The sequence below is a fragment of the Anas acuta genome, chromosome 1 (genome assembly GCF_963932015.1).
Source record: "Anas acuta chromosome 1, bAnaAcu1.1, whole genome shotgun sequence".
In the NCBI taxonomy this organism is placed as follows: Eukaryota; Metazoa; Chordata; class Aves; order Anseriformes; family Anatidae; genus Anas; species Anas acuta.
Genome location: NC_088979.1, coordinates 634,372 through 651,477, shown reverse-complemented (window position 1 = coordinate 651,477; position 17,106 = coordinate 634,372). Strand labels below are relative to the sequence as shown.

The window sequence follows — 17,106 nt, the reverse complement described above, 5'->3', positions numbered from 1 at the left end:
CGCTGCGGGGCCCTGCTGCCACCCAGAGGAGGGATGGGGCAGGGGGGGGCCCCAATCCCATCCCCATCCCCATCCCCATCCCCATCCCCATCCCCATCCCCATCCCATCCCCATCCCATCCCCATCCCATCCCCATCCCATCCCCATCCCCATCCCCATCCCCATCCCCATCCCATCCCCATCCCATCCCCATCCCATCCCCATCCCATCCCCATCCCCATCCCCATCCCCATCCCCATCCCCATCCCCATCCCCATCCCCATCCCATCCCCATCCCATCCCCATCCCATCCCCATCCCCATCCCCATCCCCATCCCCATCCCCATCCCCATCCCCATCCCCATCCCCATCCCATCCCCATCCCCATCCCCATCCCCATCCCCATCCCATCCCATCCCCATCCCCATCCCATCCCATCCCCTCCCCATCCCCATCCCCATCCCATCCCAATCCCATCCCCATCCCCATCCCATCCCCATCCCCATCCCATCCCCATCCCATCCCCATCCCATCCCCATCCCATCCCATCCCATCCCATCCCCATCCCATCCCATCCCCATCCCATCCCCATCCCCATCCCCATGCAGGGAGGGGACCCTGCCCCTCTGCTCCGCACTGGGCACTGCAGGAGGGTCCCCCCACACCTGTAGCGCCCCCCCCACCTGTAGGGCCCAGAGAAGCCACAAGCTTGGGGGCGACCGGGGGGAGGGGACATCGGTCCCCATCCCCTCTTCTATCGCACAGGTCACCCATCCAAGCTTCACACGCGGCCCCTCCTGCTTAGCTTCCGCACCTCGCCTCGCGCCCAACCCTCTCCCCCCCCCTCACGGCCACCAGAGGGCGCCGCGGCTCAGCGGCAGCGGCGGGAGAGGGAGGGGGAGGGGGCGTGGCCTGGAGCCCTCCCGCCATTGGCCGGCGCTTTGGCCCCGCCCCCTGTCAGCGAGCGCGCGGCGGGGCGGGGCGGGGCGGGGAGAGACCAAGGGGGCAGGGCGCGGGGGGGGGGGGGGGGGAGGGCAGAGGGAGAGACCACCCCGGGGGGCGGGGGGGGGGCCGGGCCCGTTGCCTCAGCCCGCAGCCGGCCCGGGGCGGCCCCAGCGGCTCGGAGCGGCCCCGAGCAGCGGCCCCATGGCTGTGCGGGCCGGGCCGTGCGGCCTCCTCCTCATCCTCCTCCTCCTCCTGCTGCAGCACGGCCGCGGAGAACGGGCCCCGGCACCGCACCTGGAGGACGCGGCCATCGCGGGTGAGGACGCGGGGACGGGAACGGCCTCAGGGTCCCCTCAGGGTCCCCCCAGAGCCCCCTCAGGATCTCCTCAGGGCCCCCTCAGGGTCCCCTCAGCCTTCCCCCAGCCCCTTCAGGGTCCCCTCTCAGCCCCCCCAGAGCCCCCTCACGGCCCCCTCAGGGTCCCCTCAGTTCCCCCAGAGTCACCTCAGAGCCCCCTCAGAGCTCCCTCAGTCCCATCAGGGTCCCCTCTCAGCCCCCTCAGAGCCCACCCGGAGCCCCACCAGGGTCCCCTCAGAGCCCTCTCAGCCTCCCCTCAGCCCCCCCAGAGTCACCTCAGGGTCCCCCCAGAATCCCCCCAAAACCCCCTCAGGGTCCCCTCAGAACCCCCTCAGAGCCCCCTCAGGATCCCCTCAGTCCCCTCTCAGCCCCCTCAGAGCCCACCCGGGCCCCCCTCAGAGCCCAACAGCCTCCCCTCAGCCCCCCCTGAGTCACCTCAGAGCCCCCTCAGGGTCCCCTCAAAACCCTCTCGGAGCCTCCTCAGAGCCCCCTCAGGATCCCCCCAGAGCCCCCTCAGGGTCCCCTCAGCCTCCCCCAAGTCCCTTCAGAGCCCCCCCAGAGCCCCCTCAGAGCCCTTCAGAGCCCCCTCAGCCCCCCCAGAGCCCCCTCAGTCCCTCACAGCCCCGGGAGGGCTCCGTGCCCACCGCCCAGCTGGGCCCCGGGGCTCCGGGCACCCCCCCAGCGCCTCAGCGGGGCCGCCCCGTGCTCCCCTTTCAGCCCCCGTTCCCCCCGTTCCCAGCCCCGGTGCCCCCCCGGCACAGCCCCGGTGCCCATCCGGGGCTGGGGGCCGCGGGGCTCCCCCCCCGGCCGTGCCCGCAGCCGGCACCCGGGCTCTGGGGCTGCTCGGGGCCGGGGATCGGTTGGAGCCCCGGGGTGGTGCCTGGCTCAGGGCATGGCCCCCGTGCAGGCCCGTGGCTGGGCCGTGTCCTGGCCCTGCTGGGAGCCCAGCACCGGGGCTGGGGGCTGCGGGGTGAAGGTGCCCGGACGGAGCCAGGCACCCTGAAGGCCTTTGGGGCTGGCTGGGGGTAACGGGGCAGGTCCTGGGATCCCGCTATGGGGTGAGCCGTCAGGAGCTCGGTGCCTGGTGTGCAGGGAGCTGGGTTCACCTCGCCGGCAGCCCGATTTATGGGGCTCCCTTCTGCTTCGTGCGGCCCGCGTGCTGCCTGCTCTGCTGGAAGTTGTTTTTGTGCCCCCCCCGTATGTGAGCTTAAAGTCCTTAAGCCGGTTCGCATCCAGCCCGCTCCATTAAGGAAACTGGATCTCTGCCGTCCTTTTGATGAAGCAAGGTTTATGCCTCCAAGGAATTTTCGGGTGAGTTATTTTTGGAGGCCCTGCAGAAGTGTGGCAGCCCTGGTGATTCAGCTGCTGCCTCGCTGTTCCCTCGCAGCCGTCGGTGCGGGGAGGGCGCGGACCCCAGGCCCTGCTGCCCAGGCTGCCCACAGGTGGGGTTTTCCTGCAGGAGGGCTTCGTTCTTCTCCACGCCGTCAGTTTTTAACTGCTGGCACGTTCTGGCTCCTTCTGGGCGCGCAGTGCTGCAGAGCAACACGTGGCACCTCGCAGGCTGCAAACCCAGACACGCGTTCATACGGAGCGGGGCCCTTCAGCCTGAAGCCCGGCAGCTCCTGGCACAGCCACACTGTGTCCAGGGGGCTCGGTGGTGCTTGTTGCACTCTGTTAACACCCCTTAAAGTGTGCCCTTTGAGATCGCGTGGCCACTTGCTTTGTAACTTTTAGGGCCACTGCCTGGCACAGTGAGCAGCCCCAGGCAGCAGCTCGCCGCTTTTCTCCTCGTCCCCAGCAGCACAGGCTGTTATCGTGAAGCAGGGGCGGGTGTTTGACACATTTTCGAAAGTGAAAGGGTTCCGTTTATTTATTTGTGTGACATGCCACGATTTTAATGATTTATAAAAAAAAAATTGGACGGCTCTGGTCACTTTTCCCTGGGGCAGGGGGTGCCATGTCCCAGGAGATGCAGGGAGGCTGTGTGCCGAAGCAGAAATGTGGCCTCAGTGCTGTCTGCTGCTCAGGCTCGGCTGCTTGTGTTCCTCTGCCCACACCACGGGCACAGTGATGCACTTTGCTGGGCGTTTGTGCGTGTTCTGGGTCGCAAGATTTCGGGGTGAGGGTTTGAGAAGAGCGGTTGTGTGTGTGGAGGAAAGTCAGCGCTGGTGACCGGGCTCTGGGGGAAAACCAGATCAGATTTTCTTCTGGCTTCGACTCGTTCGCAGGCTGCTGGTAAACGCTTCATCCTTAATCTTCCCGTGCCGGTATCAGATTCGCACTGGGTTGCTCCCAAAAGGGCAGGAGCCATTTCGTAAGGCCCCGGGGAGCCTCGGTGCGTGGGTCAGTGCCGTGGAGCCAGGAGGGGCGGCGAGGGGGTCCCGAAGCTGCCCGTGAACACCTCTGGGAGCAGTGCCGTGACCCGGGGAGCCCGGGCAGCGGCCGCCCCGCGTTGCGCAGGATGTGCTGAGGGCCGGCCTGCCGGTAGGATTGTTTTCACCCACACGTGGTTATTTTTAGCCCCAGCCCGTCCGGCTGCACGCCCGGCCCGGGGCTCTCAGGGCTCTCGCCGTGCCGTTCGCACGCCCCCCTGCCAGTGGTGGGGACGGAGCCGAAACCAGCGGTGTTGTCAGGAGGGGGCTGCTCTTTGCAGCTCCCTGCTGGGACCTCACGGCCACCGGTGTCCGTCCGGCCCGTGGGGACAGTCTCATCTGTCCTGCTGTCTGTGTGGCCTGCAGCCGCCTCGAGAAGTGGTGCGTAGGATCGCAGTGAACACGGTGAGCGCCTCCATGGTCCGAGCTGGTGTCGCTGAGCTTGCTCCTCTTCTCCTGTCATCGCTGCCAGGGACATCGCTGGAGATGCTGGAAGGCGCAGGGGCTGTGCCGGGGGTGGTGGTGTTGTTCCTGGCTTCTTTGGCCGTGGCACTGCCCACCTGAGCTCTGTTAGGTTGCCACCTGCCCCGTCCCCTTCCAGCCACAGGGATATCGCAGTCTGTGCCCCTCTGAGCCTCGGTGTGCCCTCAGAGTGCTCTGTGGGATCCTCTGTGTGTGTGGGGCAGGCCGTGCCTGCCCCCTTCTGCGTGTGCTCCCGGTGGCCCGGTGCTGGGCTCCAGTCCTTGCTCTGCCACATTATTTGGGCAGGGGCTGACCTGGGTGTGGATTTACCCCGTTTCTCCTTCCTGCAGGAGCCTGGGGGGGTCCAGCCAGGATCAGCCCCGAGCAGAGCAGGGGCACTGGGGCTGCCACGGGGCACTGTGGGATCAGGGTTTGTCCCGTGTTTGTGCTGTGCAGCAGCACCCCTCTTTTTCTTCCTTCTTCTCCACGCCTGCTTCCCTGTCGGGGTTCCTAGATCCTGAGGTTTCTGGGATCACCTCTGCTCCTGTCCAAAAAATGTTTTGCAGAGCAGAGCCGTGCCCCAGCTGCCCTGGGGGCTGCCACGTGCTGGTGGCAGTGTCCGGGTGGTGTCAGAGGGAACCCAAAAGCAGGTGCCCGAAGCCATTCCGGTGACCCGTAGGGCTCTGAGGGAAAGCTACAGAGAGAGAAGGATGTCAGTGATAACAAAGCGAGTGTGCCGAAGGGGGCTGCAGCCACAAGCTTCTAACTGCTCGTTGCTTTGATCAGGATAAAAAAAAGATATGTTTTCTGGGTGATTGTGGTGTGACCACAGCAGGACGTGGCCGTAACGGGGCCTTCTGGAAGCACCACGGGGTGACCATCACCGGTGGGAGCACCCCAAGGGGCGGCTACCTCTCTGTCTCCCAGTTTGAATATTACATTGAGCATTAGGGCTGCTGGTTGTTTAACTGGTGGAGCATTGTCAGTGCGTTTCTTTCATGCTATTTCACGTTTACCTCACCCACCACGATGCCAAAATCCGCACCTGCCCTCTATTCCTCTGCCAGAACCTCTGATTTCATGCACGGCAGCAAGGGAGCTGCTGTGGTGAGCCGGCTGTGGCAGGAGCCCGGCGAGCTGGCGCCCTGGGGTGGGCACAGCCGGGTGCTGGTTTCTGTAATAACTTCATGGCCTCGCCTTTCCCACAGGCCTGGAGGGGTTTGTGAGGCACCTGGACCCGCTCACTTTTTCTTGCTTTTAAACAAAACGCTTTCAAAAAGCGGTGCTGTCCCCGAGGCTCCAAGGCTTTCGTTACCATGCCTCTTGTTCTAGCTGCAGCCATTCCCTGACGGCGCTTTCACGGAGCAGAGGCTGCTCTTGCTGGGCAGCTTGAGGACATCTCCGCAGAAGGGACAAGTGTTTTTTGACGTGCCAGCTCAAAGTGTGGCTGTGGGGCCAGCCGAAGCAGCTCGCTGGGTGCCCCTTCCCCACCGTGGGGCAGCCGGTGCTGGTGCGGCTCTGGCAACGCACACCTCCTGCTCGGGGCAGTGCCACTGCTTCTGGGAACGCGTTAAAGAAACGCTACCAGAAAACAGGGAGTGCTCCTGCTTGGGTGGCACGGCCTTCGCTTTTTTTTTTTTTTCAGAGAAGAAATTTTATCTCCAGGAACCGGCGTGCTGAGAGCTGGAGAAGTTCCCGTCCCTTGGCAGCGACCGCAGCGCGCTGCCGGTGCCTGCGGAGCGCGTGTGAGAGGAGAGCCTCCAGGGTTACTTGGGGCCTGCTCGTCCTCCTGGGGGAGAGGAGAATCCGTTAACCACATGGAAATTGTAGGCAGAGGGAGGCTGAATCGACAGCACAGGGACATAAGTGGCACCTCCTTGCTTCAAGCCCCGATCCACGTAACGCGGTGCCGTGGCCGCAGGCAGGTGCTGGGGAGGAAAACGGGGCTGGTGCTGCTGGGGCCGGGGGGGCTGAGGCTCTGTTCAGCCTTGTGCTGGCTCCCTCCCAGATCCTCAGCCTTCAAACTGCCCCTCTCAGAACCATCCTGTCCCCACAGGGTGGGGAAGGAGCGGCCAAAATGGTTTTTTTTGGTTGTTTTATGGCTCTGTCTGTGTTGGGCTTGCAGGGTGCCAGGGGCGTGTTGGTGACGCTGTGCACGTTACCTGCTCCTCCTGCTCCTCCTGCCAGCACGGAGCGGTGCCTGTCCCGCCCGGGGGCTGGTCCTGCGAGCCAAGCGTGTCACAGTGCCCTGGGTTTGATTTCCAGAGCTGAGTTGTGAGGGAAGGGAGGCAAAAGGGCACCGAGCGCAATCCCACGTGGATCCTGTCACTAAAAGGAGGCTGTACCAGCAGGCGGTCCTCTGAGAGGAGCAGCTTTCCTCGAGGCTATCCCCTGCTTCTAAAACTGCTGCTGCAGCTCGTTAAGCTCGGAGGCTGATTACAGGAGGCAGCAGCACTTACCCCGTGTGGTTCTCAGTGCCCAGGCTGCTCACCCCTCCTCCCTTAACTGCTCGTTAGCCGCCGTCGCGTTTTGGTTTTGAGAGTCCTTATCACACGACCTTCATGTTCAAACGCCGGGCTGCTTCCCGAGTTATTTAGCTGCGAAGCAAAGCTGGGGAGGGAGAAACAAAACTGGGAGCAGGCAGGAGCCCAGGAGGCTGGGGAGGCTGCAGCTGCCTGCTGGCCACGGGGAGATGTGGCCAGAGGCGTTTGCATGGAGCTGCTGCGTGCGGCTGGGAGTCCCCCGGGCTGTGCCGGGCGGCTGCGTGGCTCCTGCAGCTCTCCCCCAGCCCAGGCTGTGTGAGCAGCACGGCCTCGTGGCCCCGCTCAGCTCTGGGGCCTGTCCTCTCCCCTCTTCATGCCCCAAGGGCTCGCTGCCAGAGCCCAGAGGCGTTCCTCGAGGGCGTGAGGCTGCCCTGCTGCCCTGAGCCTTTGGTTTTCCCTTGTGCCACTCGGCCAGCCCCTGCGGTCCCGTCTCGCTGACTGTGCCTCTGTAACTGCAGCTCCTCCTTCAGCAGCTGATGCTGGCCCTTTGGCAGGGGCAGAGGACGTGGCTGCAGCTCCACAGCGGGGTCGGCTCTGACCTGGAGCCTCCCTGCACTGCTGCTGCAAGCCTGGGAGAGGGGCTGGTGGCCGGGGCAGGCAGCAGGGCTGTGCCCCGGTGTGGCACTTCTTGTCACCGGTGGCTGCAGGGCGAAGCACCCGGCGCTGGGCTCGGTATGAAAGTCACCAGAGGAGCACCAGGAAGTCATTAAAGCCACTGCGTTTGCTTACGTACGCAAACAGCCTGCGCCCGTTTGTTTTATCTTCATGAAATAGTATCAGATGCTTGTTTGTTTGCCTGACCGGCCTATTTTTAAGTAACCTATTTTTTCCATGTTGGAAAGTTCATGAGCTCGTGGCGTGTCGTGGGCATCAGCGTGGGCTGGGCTGCCCTCGGGAACCTCCCGCTCCTCAGGGGCTGCAGTGGGCACCAGCCCCCTCCCCAGGGGCTGTGGAGGCATGCAGAGGAGGCACCATCTGCCCTGGGTGTGCAGATTGGGGCTGTGGAAGTGCAGGAGCCTCGCTGCCCCCAGCCAGCCTTCAGAAAGTGGTGGAGAGAGGGGGAACCCATGGGGGCCGGGGGCCTGCCAGTAGGCACCCCTCCGTGCCTCGTGCGGGGCGGCGAGGCACTGGCTTTATGGCGAGGTGCTTCGTGTGCTGTTGTCCCGAAAAGGAGGAGTGTTAAGGTCAGCTCAGTTCACTACTCCAGGTTTTTGAGCTCCGGTGCCTGAATTTCTGCAATTCTTGGAGGATGGAAGCATAATAAAGAGGAGAACTTGAAGAATGTTCCGCATCGGAGCTGTAAATGACCAGCCTGCTTGTTTGCTGCGGGAGCTAAGCTTCGTGCTGCGGGCCGGGGGGAAGAGCTCCGGATTACAGCTGCTAAGCAATGCGTGTTTAGGTCGGGGAGGGTGCCAGTGCAGGATTAATTTATGACTAAGCAAAAAAAAAAAAAAAAGCTGTTTTTTTCCTTGATATCAACAGATGCAGGATAAAACCTCACTTGGGGGCCAGACATAACTTCTGAAGATCTTATTGCTCAGCTCGCTGCTGTTACAATGCTGCCCAGCTGCCTGTGACAGAACTCGGTGTGTCACCTTGTGCCAGCCCGCAGGCCCGGTGCTCGCTGCCGAAGATCTGCAGGTTTTGGTGTATCTGGGGGGAGCAGCAGGCCCGGAGCAGCGTCTCCTCGTTAATTACTCCCGCACGCGGCGGCTGTCAGCACGGGGTGGTGGCGGTGTCACAGCTCGCCGCTGAAGTGTTGAAGGGCCCTGCAGCTCCCGTGCAGCCGCGGGGGTTTCTCCTCTTCCTGGTGTTATACAGCGGGGTCAGCGTCTGGCCCCCGATCTCCATGCAGGCATTAAGCTTGTAGGAGGGTGTAAATAAATAAGGAAGAAGGGATTTATGTGAAAATGACCAAAGACCACCCCAACAATTCCATTTGGGGGAACGTTGGTGGTGACCCTGCAGGAGAGGAGCTGTGCAGTGGGGCAGTGGGTGGGGAGGGCGGCCGATGCTGGGCACGGGGAGCATTTCCAGCCCCTGTTACCAGTGGGAGCTGTGGGAGCATCGTCCTGCGGGGTTCCTGGAGCCCTCGTGTGCTCAGCATGCCCAGGGCCCCGCTGCTCTCGGTGGTTTCTTGTGGGTGGCACCGCTTCCTGAAGACTTGCGCCCTGTGCTCTGTAGATAATCACGTTTTCCTGTTACTCGTTTGCTCTAACTTGTACTGTTTTAAAAGAAAACGTGGCAGGGGATGCTTGGGGGCACTCGGTGCCCCTCTTCCACGCTGCGCAGCGTGCCGAGTCCTCTGGCAGTTTTTCGTACAGCTCTTGGTAGGGAGGAAGGGAGATGGGGTCTCGGTTGTTGTTTCCTCCTTGCTTTTTCTTCTCGTGGTGCCCGTGTGCCTCGCTGAGGGTGGGATTCACCCCTCTGTGGTCATTTTGGTCTAGCAGCCTGCTGTTCCGTGCCATTGCTGCAGCGCTGGGTGTCTTCAGGTGCAGCTTTCACCTTGCCTGCCCGTGTTAGGGGCGAGCTGATCTCCAGAGCTGCCTGTTCATGGTGCTGGTGCTGGCCGAGGTGAGTCCCTTGCTCGGCACCGAGCGGTGCTGCCTTCTGGAGGTGCTCCGAGGGTCCGCACGGGGAGCTGGGGTCGGGGCCGTGGTGTCCCCGTGCCGTGCCGTGCCTCCAGCTCGCTGCAGCCTTACCGTCCGGATGAGTTTCCAGCTGGTTTGTTTTTCATCCCGTGGCTATTTTCAGCCACTCAGCCTAACAAGGTGAAATGTCTGAGATGTTTTTCTGCTCCCTGTGGCTGTGCTATAAGGAGGCAGAGCACTCGCTCAGGCGGGCTCTCCGGTGGGGAGCGGCTCACCCCAGCCTCCTGCGTTTGGTAGCCCCTGGCTGTCTGCTGGCCCTTTGCACCACTGGGCTCTGCCAGCCCTGAGCAGAGCCCGGGGTGTCCCCTGGGGCCGTGCTGCTCGTGTCTGGCAGCGTGGTGCTGCCCGAGGAGCCGGGGATGTCACCGCTCTGCAGAGCTGCGGCTGGTCTTGTTGTGCCTTGGCTGGAGGAAACCCTCAAACTGCCATCCGCTCGGGTAAGGTTAATAAGGGGAAGAAAAATGACAAAGACTTGCTGCTTGGTTGATGAGGAGGGAAATCTGTGAGTTAGGGTGGTTTCTGTGCAGCACCCACCAAATATCCGTGGGCCCTCACTGCAGGGAGAATTTTGGCACTTCCCACTCCTGAGAGTTGGCTGCAGGCTCCGGTATCTTTAACCTCGTAGTGCTGTAGGACGTGGAAGCGCTCCTCTTCCTATTTCAGGTGGAGGATTAGCCTGCAGAGATCCCGTTGCCCTGCAGGAAGTCATCTGGCAGGGCCGGGACTTGAACCCTCTCCCAAATGTCAGGCCGGGGGCCCAGCCTGCGGACATCCATCATCGCGGGGCGCCTCGAAGCGATTCCTCGTGGGGGAGTTCAGGGGAAGCTGCTTGGCTTCTGCAGCAAATCGAGCACCGGGGCGTGTGTCTGCTCACCTGCGGGCTCTGCTGCCTTCCCAGAGCCACCCCTTGCCTTCCGAAATGCTTTGGATGGAAGCAGCAAATTGTCCCAAAACCACGGCTTTTTCCCCCAGTTTATGGGCAGCCTGCAGGGCTCTGTTCATCCTCCTTTGCTGGGATTTCATGCTGGGGCACGCTGCGTGCCTCTGGAAGCTGTCACTGGTGGCACCAGGCACATCAGACCCATTATAATTATGCTAATTGAAATTATGCTAATCTAAAAGCACAAACACAGCGTGAGGAACTTCCCAGCCCAAAGCAGGCTTCTTGCCCACCACAGCTGAGCAAATCCCTCTGCTCCCCCTGGGGCTCAGACCCCCCCGGAGCAGTGCTTTTCCTTCGGTTTGGAGTCCTTTGCACACCTCCTTCCCTGCTCCTTCATCCGAGGGGGGAAGGCAGCTTGGAAATGGGTTTGTGGCAGTAGTTTGGGTTGGGATTGAGCTTCCCAGAAGCAGGCAGCCCGACAGAAGGGCTTGTGAGGCTGCCCCGTGAAGCTGTGACCTGGTTCACTGCCTTCTCGTCCCGGGCTGGAGCCCATTGTGTTTGCTCAGGAGCAGCACGTGGGGTGACGCGGGGTGACGCGAGCTCTCCTTTATTTCGGTCCTGGCCAAACTCCTTGGAGGTGACCAAGCTCTTGGGGAAGGTTTGCTTGGCTGTGGCAGGCCGTGTGTGTGCTGCGGGTGCAGCTGTGTGGCTGCTGGGGCGATGCAGAGCCCCACTAACACAGAGACAAGCTGCACAGAGAGGTGAGAAGGAAAAGGCTGGAGGCTTTGTGTAGCTGTTGGTAACTAACCCCTCCCGGAACTTGAAAACTCTTTTCCATGTGTATTTTTCTGTGTCTGAGGGAGGAAAGCACTCTGCTAACCGGCAGTTCTGCTGGCTTTTAACTGCTGGGTGCTCGTCTCAAGAGAGGAGCCGTAAGAACGGGGCCATCTGGAAGAGAGACCACCTCAGGCTCCTGAGGTTTTGCAAGCAGAGGGACCTGGGGTGGCAGCGGTGACAGCTGTGGCTCGAGGTGCGTGTGGAGGCTGCTGCAGAAGGTGCCCAAGGAAGGAAGGAGGCTGCTCTGCTCTGGTTCGGGACCAGAAACTGCAGGAAAGTCGCCTGGTGGGAAGCAGCAGGAGAGGCAGCTGCACGTCTTCCTCACACTTACACTGGGAATAATTCCTGCCTAAAGAGCTAGAGACCAGAGCATCTCGTATTTTCTATTTAATGAGGTGTTAAAAAGGAGTCGAAGGAGGCTGGACTTCCATTCCTGAAATCATAGAATGGCTCAGGTTGGAAGGGACCTTAAAAATCCTCCAATTCCACCCCCCACCCGGTCAGGTTGCCCAGGGCCCCATCCAGCCTGGCCTTGAGCACCTCCAGGGATGGGGCATCCACAGCTCCTCTGGGCAGCCTGTGCCGGTGCCTCACCTCCCTCTGAGTGACAAACTTCCTCCTAATGTCTAATCTAAACCTATCCTCCTCTAGTTTAAGACCATTCCCCCTTGTCCTGTCATTAGCTACCTGACTAAAAGTCCTCCATCCGTTTATAACCCCCTTTACGTACTGAGTGGCTGCCAGGAGGTCTCCCCGGAGCCTTCTCTCCTCCAGCTGCACGCCCCCAGCTCTCTGCCTTCCCTCCCAGGAGCAGTGCTCCAGCCTACGGATTTGTGTTAGGATTTGGCACCGAATTTTATTGGTAGTCAGAGCTACACCTTTTGTAAACACAACTCCTGAATGTAGCTGATGTTAAACCATGAATCCACGTAGCCCTGGTGCAGGACCAGAAATAACTCACGGCTTCAAGCCTTTGCAGCTCTCCCTCATTCTGCCCTGACCACGTGCTGCTGCTCGGGGCTGTGCTGTGTGTGGATGGTTCTGGGTGGGTCATCAGCAAGCGAGCAGTCTTCTTCCAGAGCAGCTATCATCAGCTACAGCCACTCAATAAAACAAACTCTGCTTCCATCCCATGGCTGAGGGGAAGGAGCTCGATTCAGGCTGCACAAGGTGAGCAGTCAGGCTGGAGACTTTCTTTGTCCCCAAATGTGTTCACGTAACGCAATGAATGCATGTGATGTGCTGGCCTGGAGATGAGTGATAAAACTTGTTTCCGCTTCTGTGGCTACCGTAATAGCTGGTAGAAAACCCAGAGAACAGAAGCTAAAGGTCTAGGAGTCCTGCTTTGCTGGTACTTGTAACTCACGTGCGTAATGATGGGCTGCCTTCGCGTGCAGCCCTAGCAGATGCAGGGCTCTGAGCAGGGCTCTCTCAGCACCCTGCTGACGGCTCGGCTCCGTCACTTCTTTCCTGGCACAGGGGAGTGCTGGGGGTGACGTGCCTGCTCCTGGGGAGTGCGTGCTGCCAGCACGCCCAGCGGCCGTGCTCCTGTGGTGGGACTGCTCCAAAGCCTTGGGGCAGGACGGAGGATTTAGGAAGAAATGCGATATACCTTCTAGTTTTTTTCTTTTTTTTTCAGGCTAGCTGGTGAGGCCTGAAAGACAGAACAAGCTTTCAGCACAAAGGCTGGTTTTCTGAGCAAAGGGGACCAAAAGTGAGGCAAATCAAACTTGAGGCTCGCGTTGAGCCAGGAGCACCAGGAGCATGGGGCAGGGAGAGCCCTGGGGCTGCCCTCCCTGGCTCCGCTCCGGTGTCTGTCACGGCGAGGCTGCAGGAATGCTCCTGGGCTTTGGGAACCGGCCGTGCCGAGCAGCTGCTGCAGCGTGGGCCCACGGGCTGCTGGAGTCAAGGATTTCGCACATTTTCTTCCTTTCAGCCCCTGCACGGAGCTCTTTGTGCTGTGGGTGCCTTGTCCGTGGGCTCACCCAGCCCGGCACCCGAGCAGCCCTCAGCCCTGGCTGGCAGCGTCCCCGTAATCGCCTCCCTCTTGGCTCTTTGCAGAAGGGACCAGATGGCTCGTTTCTGCCAGCATTTAATGATTTTAAAGCTGCCTAGAACAATAATTCCCTGCTCCTGAAGCATCTTCGTGTCTATGCAGTAGTCAGATTGTTTTGATCTTTAATACTTAAAGCTGTTACCCTTCTGCAGTGCGTTTCTTGTGATTCAGAAAACAATGGTCCCTTCCAGTTGTAATTTTTCTTATTCAGAAACAGGCACTTTAAGTAGCCTCTACTGTAGTTGGAAGCTGTGGGGGTCCGTAATTAACTTAAACGTAAATTGAGTGGTATTTTTCTGAATATACTTAGTGGGTGCTTGGAGTTCAGAGAATCACAGGATATCCCGAGTTGGAAGGGACCTACAAGGATCATCGAGTCCGACTCCTGGCTCCCCAGAGGACTACCCCAAAATCAAACTCGATGTCTGAGAGCATTGTCCACATGCTCCCTGAACTCCAGCAGCTCGGTGCCGTGCCCTGGGCAGCCTGTCCCAGTGCCCGACCACCTCTGGGTGCAGAACCTTTCCCTAACCCCCAGCCTGACCCTGCCCTGTCCCAGCTCCATGCCGTCCCCTCGGGTCCTGTTGCTGTCCCCAGAGAGCAGAGCTCAGTGCCTGCCCCTCTGCTGGTTTTAATAAATAAAAAAATATTAATCTAAATAAAAACCTCCCTCTGAGGGAGCTGCAGGTGCCATGAGGCCTCCCCTCAAACCAGGTTATGGACCCATCGGTTACTGGGCGATGGGAATAATGGAGCTGGGAAGAGCATGGGTAGTAGGGTTAGGGGAATTCCTAATAAGTAGGGGCTTAGAAGGGGTCGAAATAGCTTGAGTTCGTGTTCAGGGCCATGGTGTAGGTTTAGTGGTGAGGGGGATCTTGTTTGGTGGGGGGTTATGATGATAAAGGATGGCAGATTTGGCTGGATCAGTAGTGTGAGGGTTGATCAGGTTGTGATTCTCACGGGGAGTCACGGTGTGGGGCTGAGCTGTGGCACACCATGAGGGAGGGGATCCCCTCTTTCTCCAGCTTACAAGGCTGCTGCATGGGGTTCTGCCACGGCTCCTCTTCCCTGGGCTGAACAAACCAGCTCCACGACGTGGGCTTTCCCCTTGGAGGGGGCGCCCCAAAATGTCTTTTCCATTTCTAATCGTGTCTGGGTGCTGCAGGCCCTGGGTACCGGGGTGAGCAGCAAGGCGCTGCAGAGGGAGAAAACAGCAAGCACAACGCGGCGCTCTGCTGGACTCACCTTTAGGCACAGGCTGCTTGGCACTCAGGAGCAGAAGGGTTTCTGCGCCGTGTTCTGTACCTGCAAACCGGTGTTTGTGCAGGATTTATGGGGTGCCAAGGGACAGGTGTGCTTCATTTGCTCTCTGCCCCATGCACAGCCCGGTACCCGCTGTGCCGTGTAAGTGCACCCAGCCCTTCAGGGGCCCAGGCTCTCGTGCAGGTCTCAAACCCTCCCTCCTGTTCCCGTCCAGCATCGTGCACGAGTTGTCCTCATTGAAACTCTGGGGGGCAACTCAACTGCCAAGTGCCTGGTTATGAAAAAGCTGCTGTTTGTTCAGCTGAAATCAAGATGAATGGGGTCAGGCTCCCACCCGGCCTCGTGGCTTTGTGCCCGGGGTGACTTTGAATAGTGCTTTCCCTCTTGGCACTGCAAAATAATAGATGGAGATTGATCGCATGGCTTCTGTTGGGAAAGCGAGCTGAGGTCTCAGGAGCTAGTAATTAAATTAACCCTGGTGCAGATGGAAGCCACGCATCCAGTGCACATCGTGTAGCATGTGGGTAATGGGTGTCACCTCGTTAAAGGCTGTGTGTGCGTATAGCGGGACAAAACTGCTGGGCTGAGTCTCCTGAGGCTGAAAGGAGGAATCCTGCACAGGCAAGAGCTCAGGACCTGGAAACTGCTGCTGTGAGCAGGGCTGTGGCTGGTGCGTGGGTGAGCTCGCCTTCAGGGGAGACGTCCTCGTGCATCGATGGAGTCTCTTCAGAAGGATGGTCATTGCTCCTTGGGGGGCACTTTCTGCTCTGCAGGGATCCCAGCCGCAGTCCCTGGCTGCAGTGCTTAATTGGAGTCCCTTCCTTCCCCTGCCATTTCCTTACCTTACGTATCCTCTCCAAATTGCTGCCCCTGGACTGAAAAGTGGGTGTCTGTGGTCAGGTGTGGCAGCAGTGTTCTGGCTGTGCAAGCCAAACGGAGCCTGGATCTGGATTAAAGGCTCTGAGCCTTAAGGTAACGTGCTGTCTGTATGATTAGCTGTGCTGTGCTTCGTTCTGATGGCCCGGCTGGCTGGTGGCTGGAAAACTTCCCGTCCGCTCTGCTTTAACCCATCCTAACGCTGGGTCTTACCTGAGCACCTCTGCAGGAACCCGGCAGCTCTTCGGACCACGGCACGTGGTGAAAGTTGTGGCATCGCCTTCCAGGCTGCTTAGGGGGAAGCAGCAGTGCAGGCAGCAGCTGAGTAATGGCTTAAAACGATGGGAAAAAGGTGAGCTGGTGCATCGTGAGTGAGAAAAAGGTGAGCTGGTGCATCGTGAGAGAATCCCAACGTGTGAGAGCACGGAGTGAGGGACCCCGGCTGCTGCGCTGCCAGGTCGCAGTGAAAACATCCCTGAGAGGTAGGCTCTGGGCAGAGCCAGGAAGGATTAAACAATGGAATTTAACAGGCAGCAGAACAATGGCTGCGGTAGCAGTGGGGCTGTGCTAAGGACGAATTTGGCATCTGCTGTTCTCTTCCCTGCGTTTTTCGCTTACACAACAGCGTTGCTTTAAAACACTGAACACAAGCATGGATTGCATCATGTGGAAACTGTTCCCTGCGCGGAGAAGACAAGAACCACGTTGGCCAATGACTTATCAGCTTGCCTTTTAAAGCAATTTTATTACTCCAAATAAATAGCCCTGAAGATTTTTTGAAGACAGTCTTCGGGGAAAGAACGAAAGTGGCTGTGATCGTGCCGGCGTGGTGGTGTTCCCGGCAGCGCACACGGCCGCACCGTGCTCCTGTCTGCGGGCAGCCCGGGCCTGGCGGAGCAGCGTGCTTTAGCCCCAGGGCAAAAGATGAAGGGATGCAGAGCAGAGGCAGGGCTGGCTGGGGAGTGATCCCTGCTTCCCGTGCGGCTTCGGGGCAGAGGGCAGTGCCCTTGGTGCTGTGTGCGGGTGGTACCCAGCCCCCCGGCACACGGGGCAGGGCAGGGGGCTTCAGCCACGGGACGATCTCGGGCTGGGGGCAGCAGTCTCAGGTCTGCCTGCTCGATGCACCCTTTGCCTTGCAGAAAACCAGGCACTGCCCTGACTTTGTACGTACGGATGTGGTGACAGGCAGCAGCAGCGCGGGTTTCATGGGGCGCTGCCTTCTGCTGCCGTACACGTGGCGCAGGAGGCACTGCTGGCACCCCGCTGGTGTGAGAAGCCTCCTAATTTCTGCCTGCTGCTTGCCTGGAGTCAGCAGCCTGCTGTGTGCAATCCCCAGCCTGCTTTGGCTGCTCACCTGCAGAAACCAGTCCCTTTATTGCATGCACTGCTTGTCCAGGAGCTGTGAGGGTGTGAATCTCCCCGCTGCCCTCGTGGAGGAACGTTTCTGTCTTCCAGCAGAGGAAAACGGGGGCACAAAGTGCATGCTGTAACCCGTGTTCCACCACCGTTACTCATTCCGAGGCTCCATTTTTTGGCTTGGGCGGGGACAGCCTTTTTTTTTTTTTAGCAACAACCTTTATTAGCAAGGCAGCGTCAGCTCGGCTCCAGACCAGGCGGGCCAGGTTTCCTGGCGGTACCGTGCCAGCGCCTGCCTCTCCGTGTCAGCACTGTGCCCGCCCCGGGCCTCTGCTCTGCTGCTCTACTCCGCACTGGTGACCATTAATTTGGGGCAGAACTATGACAATTTGGAAACCCCTGTCTGTTAGCAGCGCGGCTGGGATTGCTGCAGCTCACAGGTCTGCTCTGACAGACGCCTTTCCTCTGGGTCTGCTCGCAGAGCTCCGAGGCAGGGCCACTTGCACGTCGCCGTGGCTGCATGCACAA

The 17,106-nt window shown here is 60.0% G+C and overlaps 1 protein-coding gene and 1 long non-coding RNA gene across 6 annotated transcripts in view; both read left to right on the top strand.

The window, feature by feature from the left end:
- The first annotated feature begins 1,023 nt into the window (after positions 1 to 1,023).
- Positions 1,024 to 17,106, top strand: part of STIM1 (stromal interaction molecule 1) — a 78,231-nt gene continuing 62,148 nt past the window's right edge. For 2 of the 5 annotated variants that reach the window (XM_068676798.1, XM_068676731.1), the window contains exon 1: positions 1,024 to 1,240. In XM_068676798.1, coding sequence (XP_068532899.1) covers positions 1,126 to 1,240 — 115 coding nt within the window. In that variant the 5' untranslated portion in view covers positions 1,024 to 1,125. The remainder of the gene's footprint in view (positions 1,241 to 17,106) is intronic. The other 3 variants (XM_068676878.1, XM_068676953.1, XM_068677012.1) reach the window with 3 other exon arrangements.
- On the top strand, positions 1,876 to 6,168 carry LOC137854148 (uncharacterized). The gene is made up of 2 exons (XR_011095001.1): positions 1,876 to 2,590; positions 2,739 to 6,168. It is a non-coding gene; the product is annotated as an uncharacterized lncRNA (long non-coding RNA).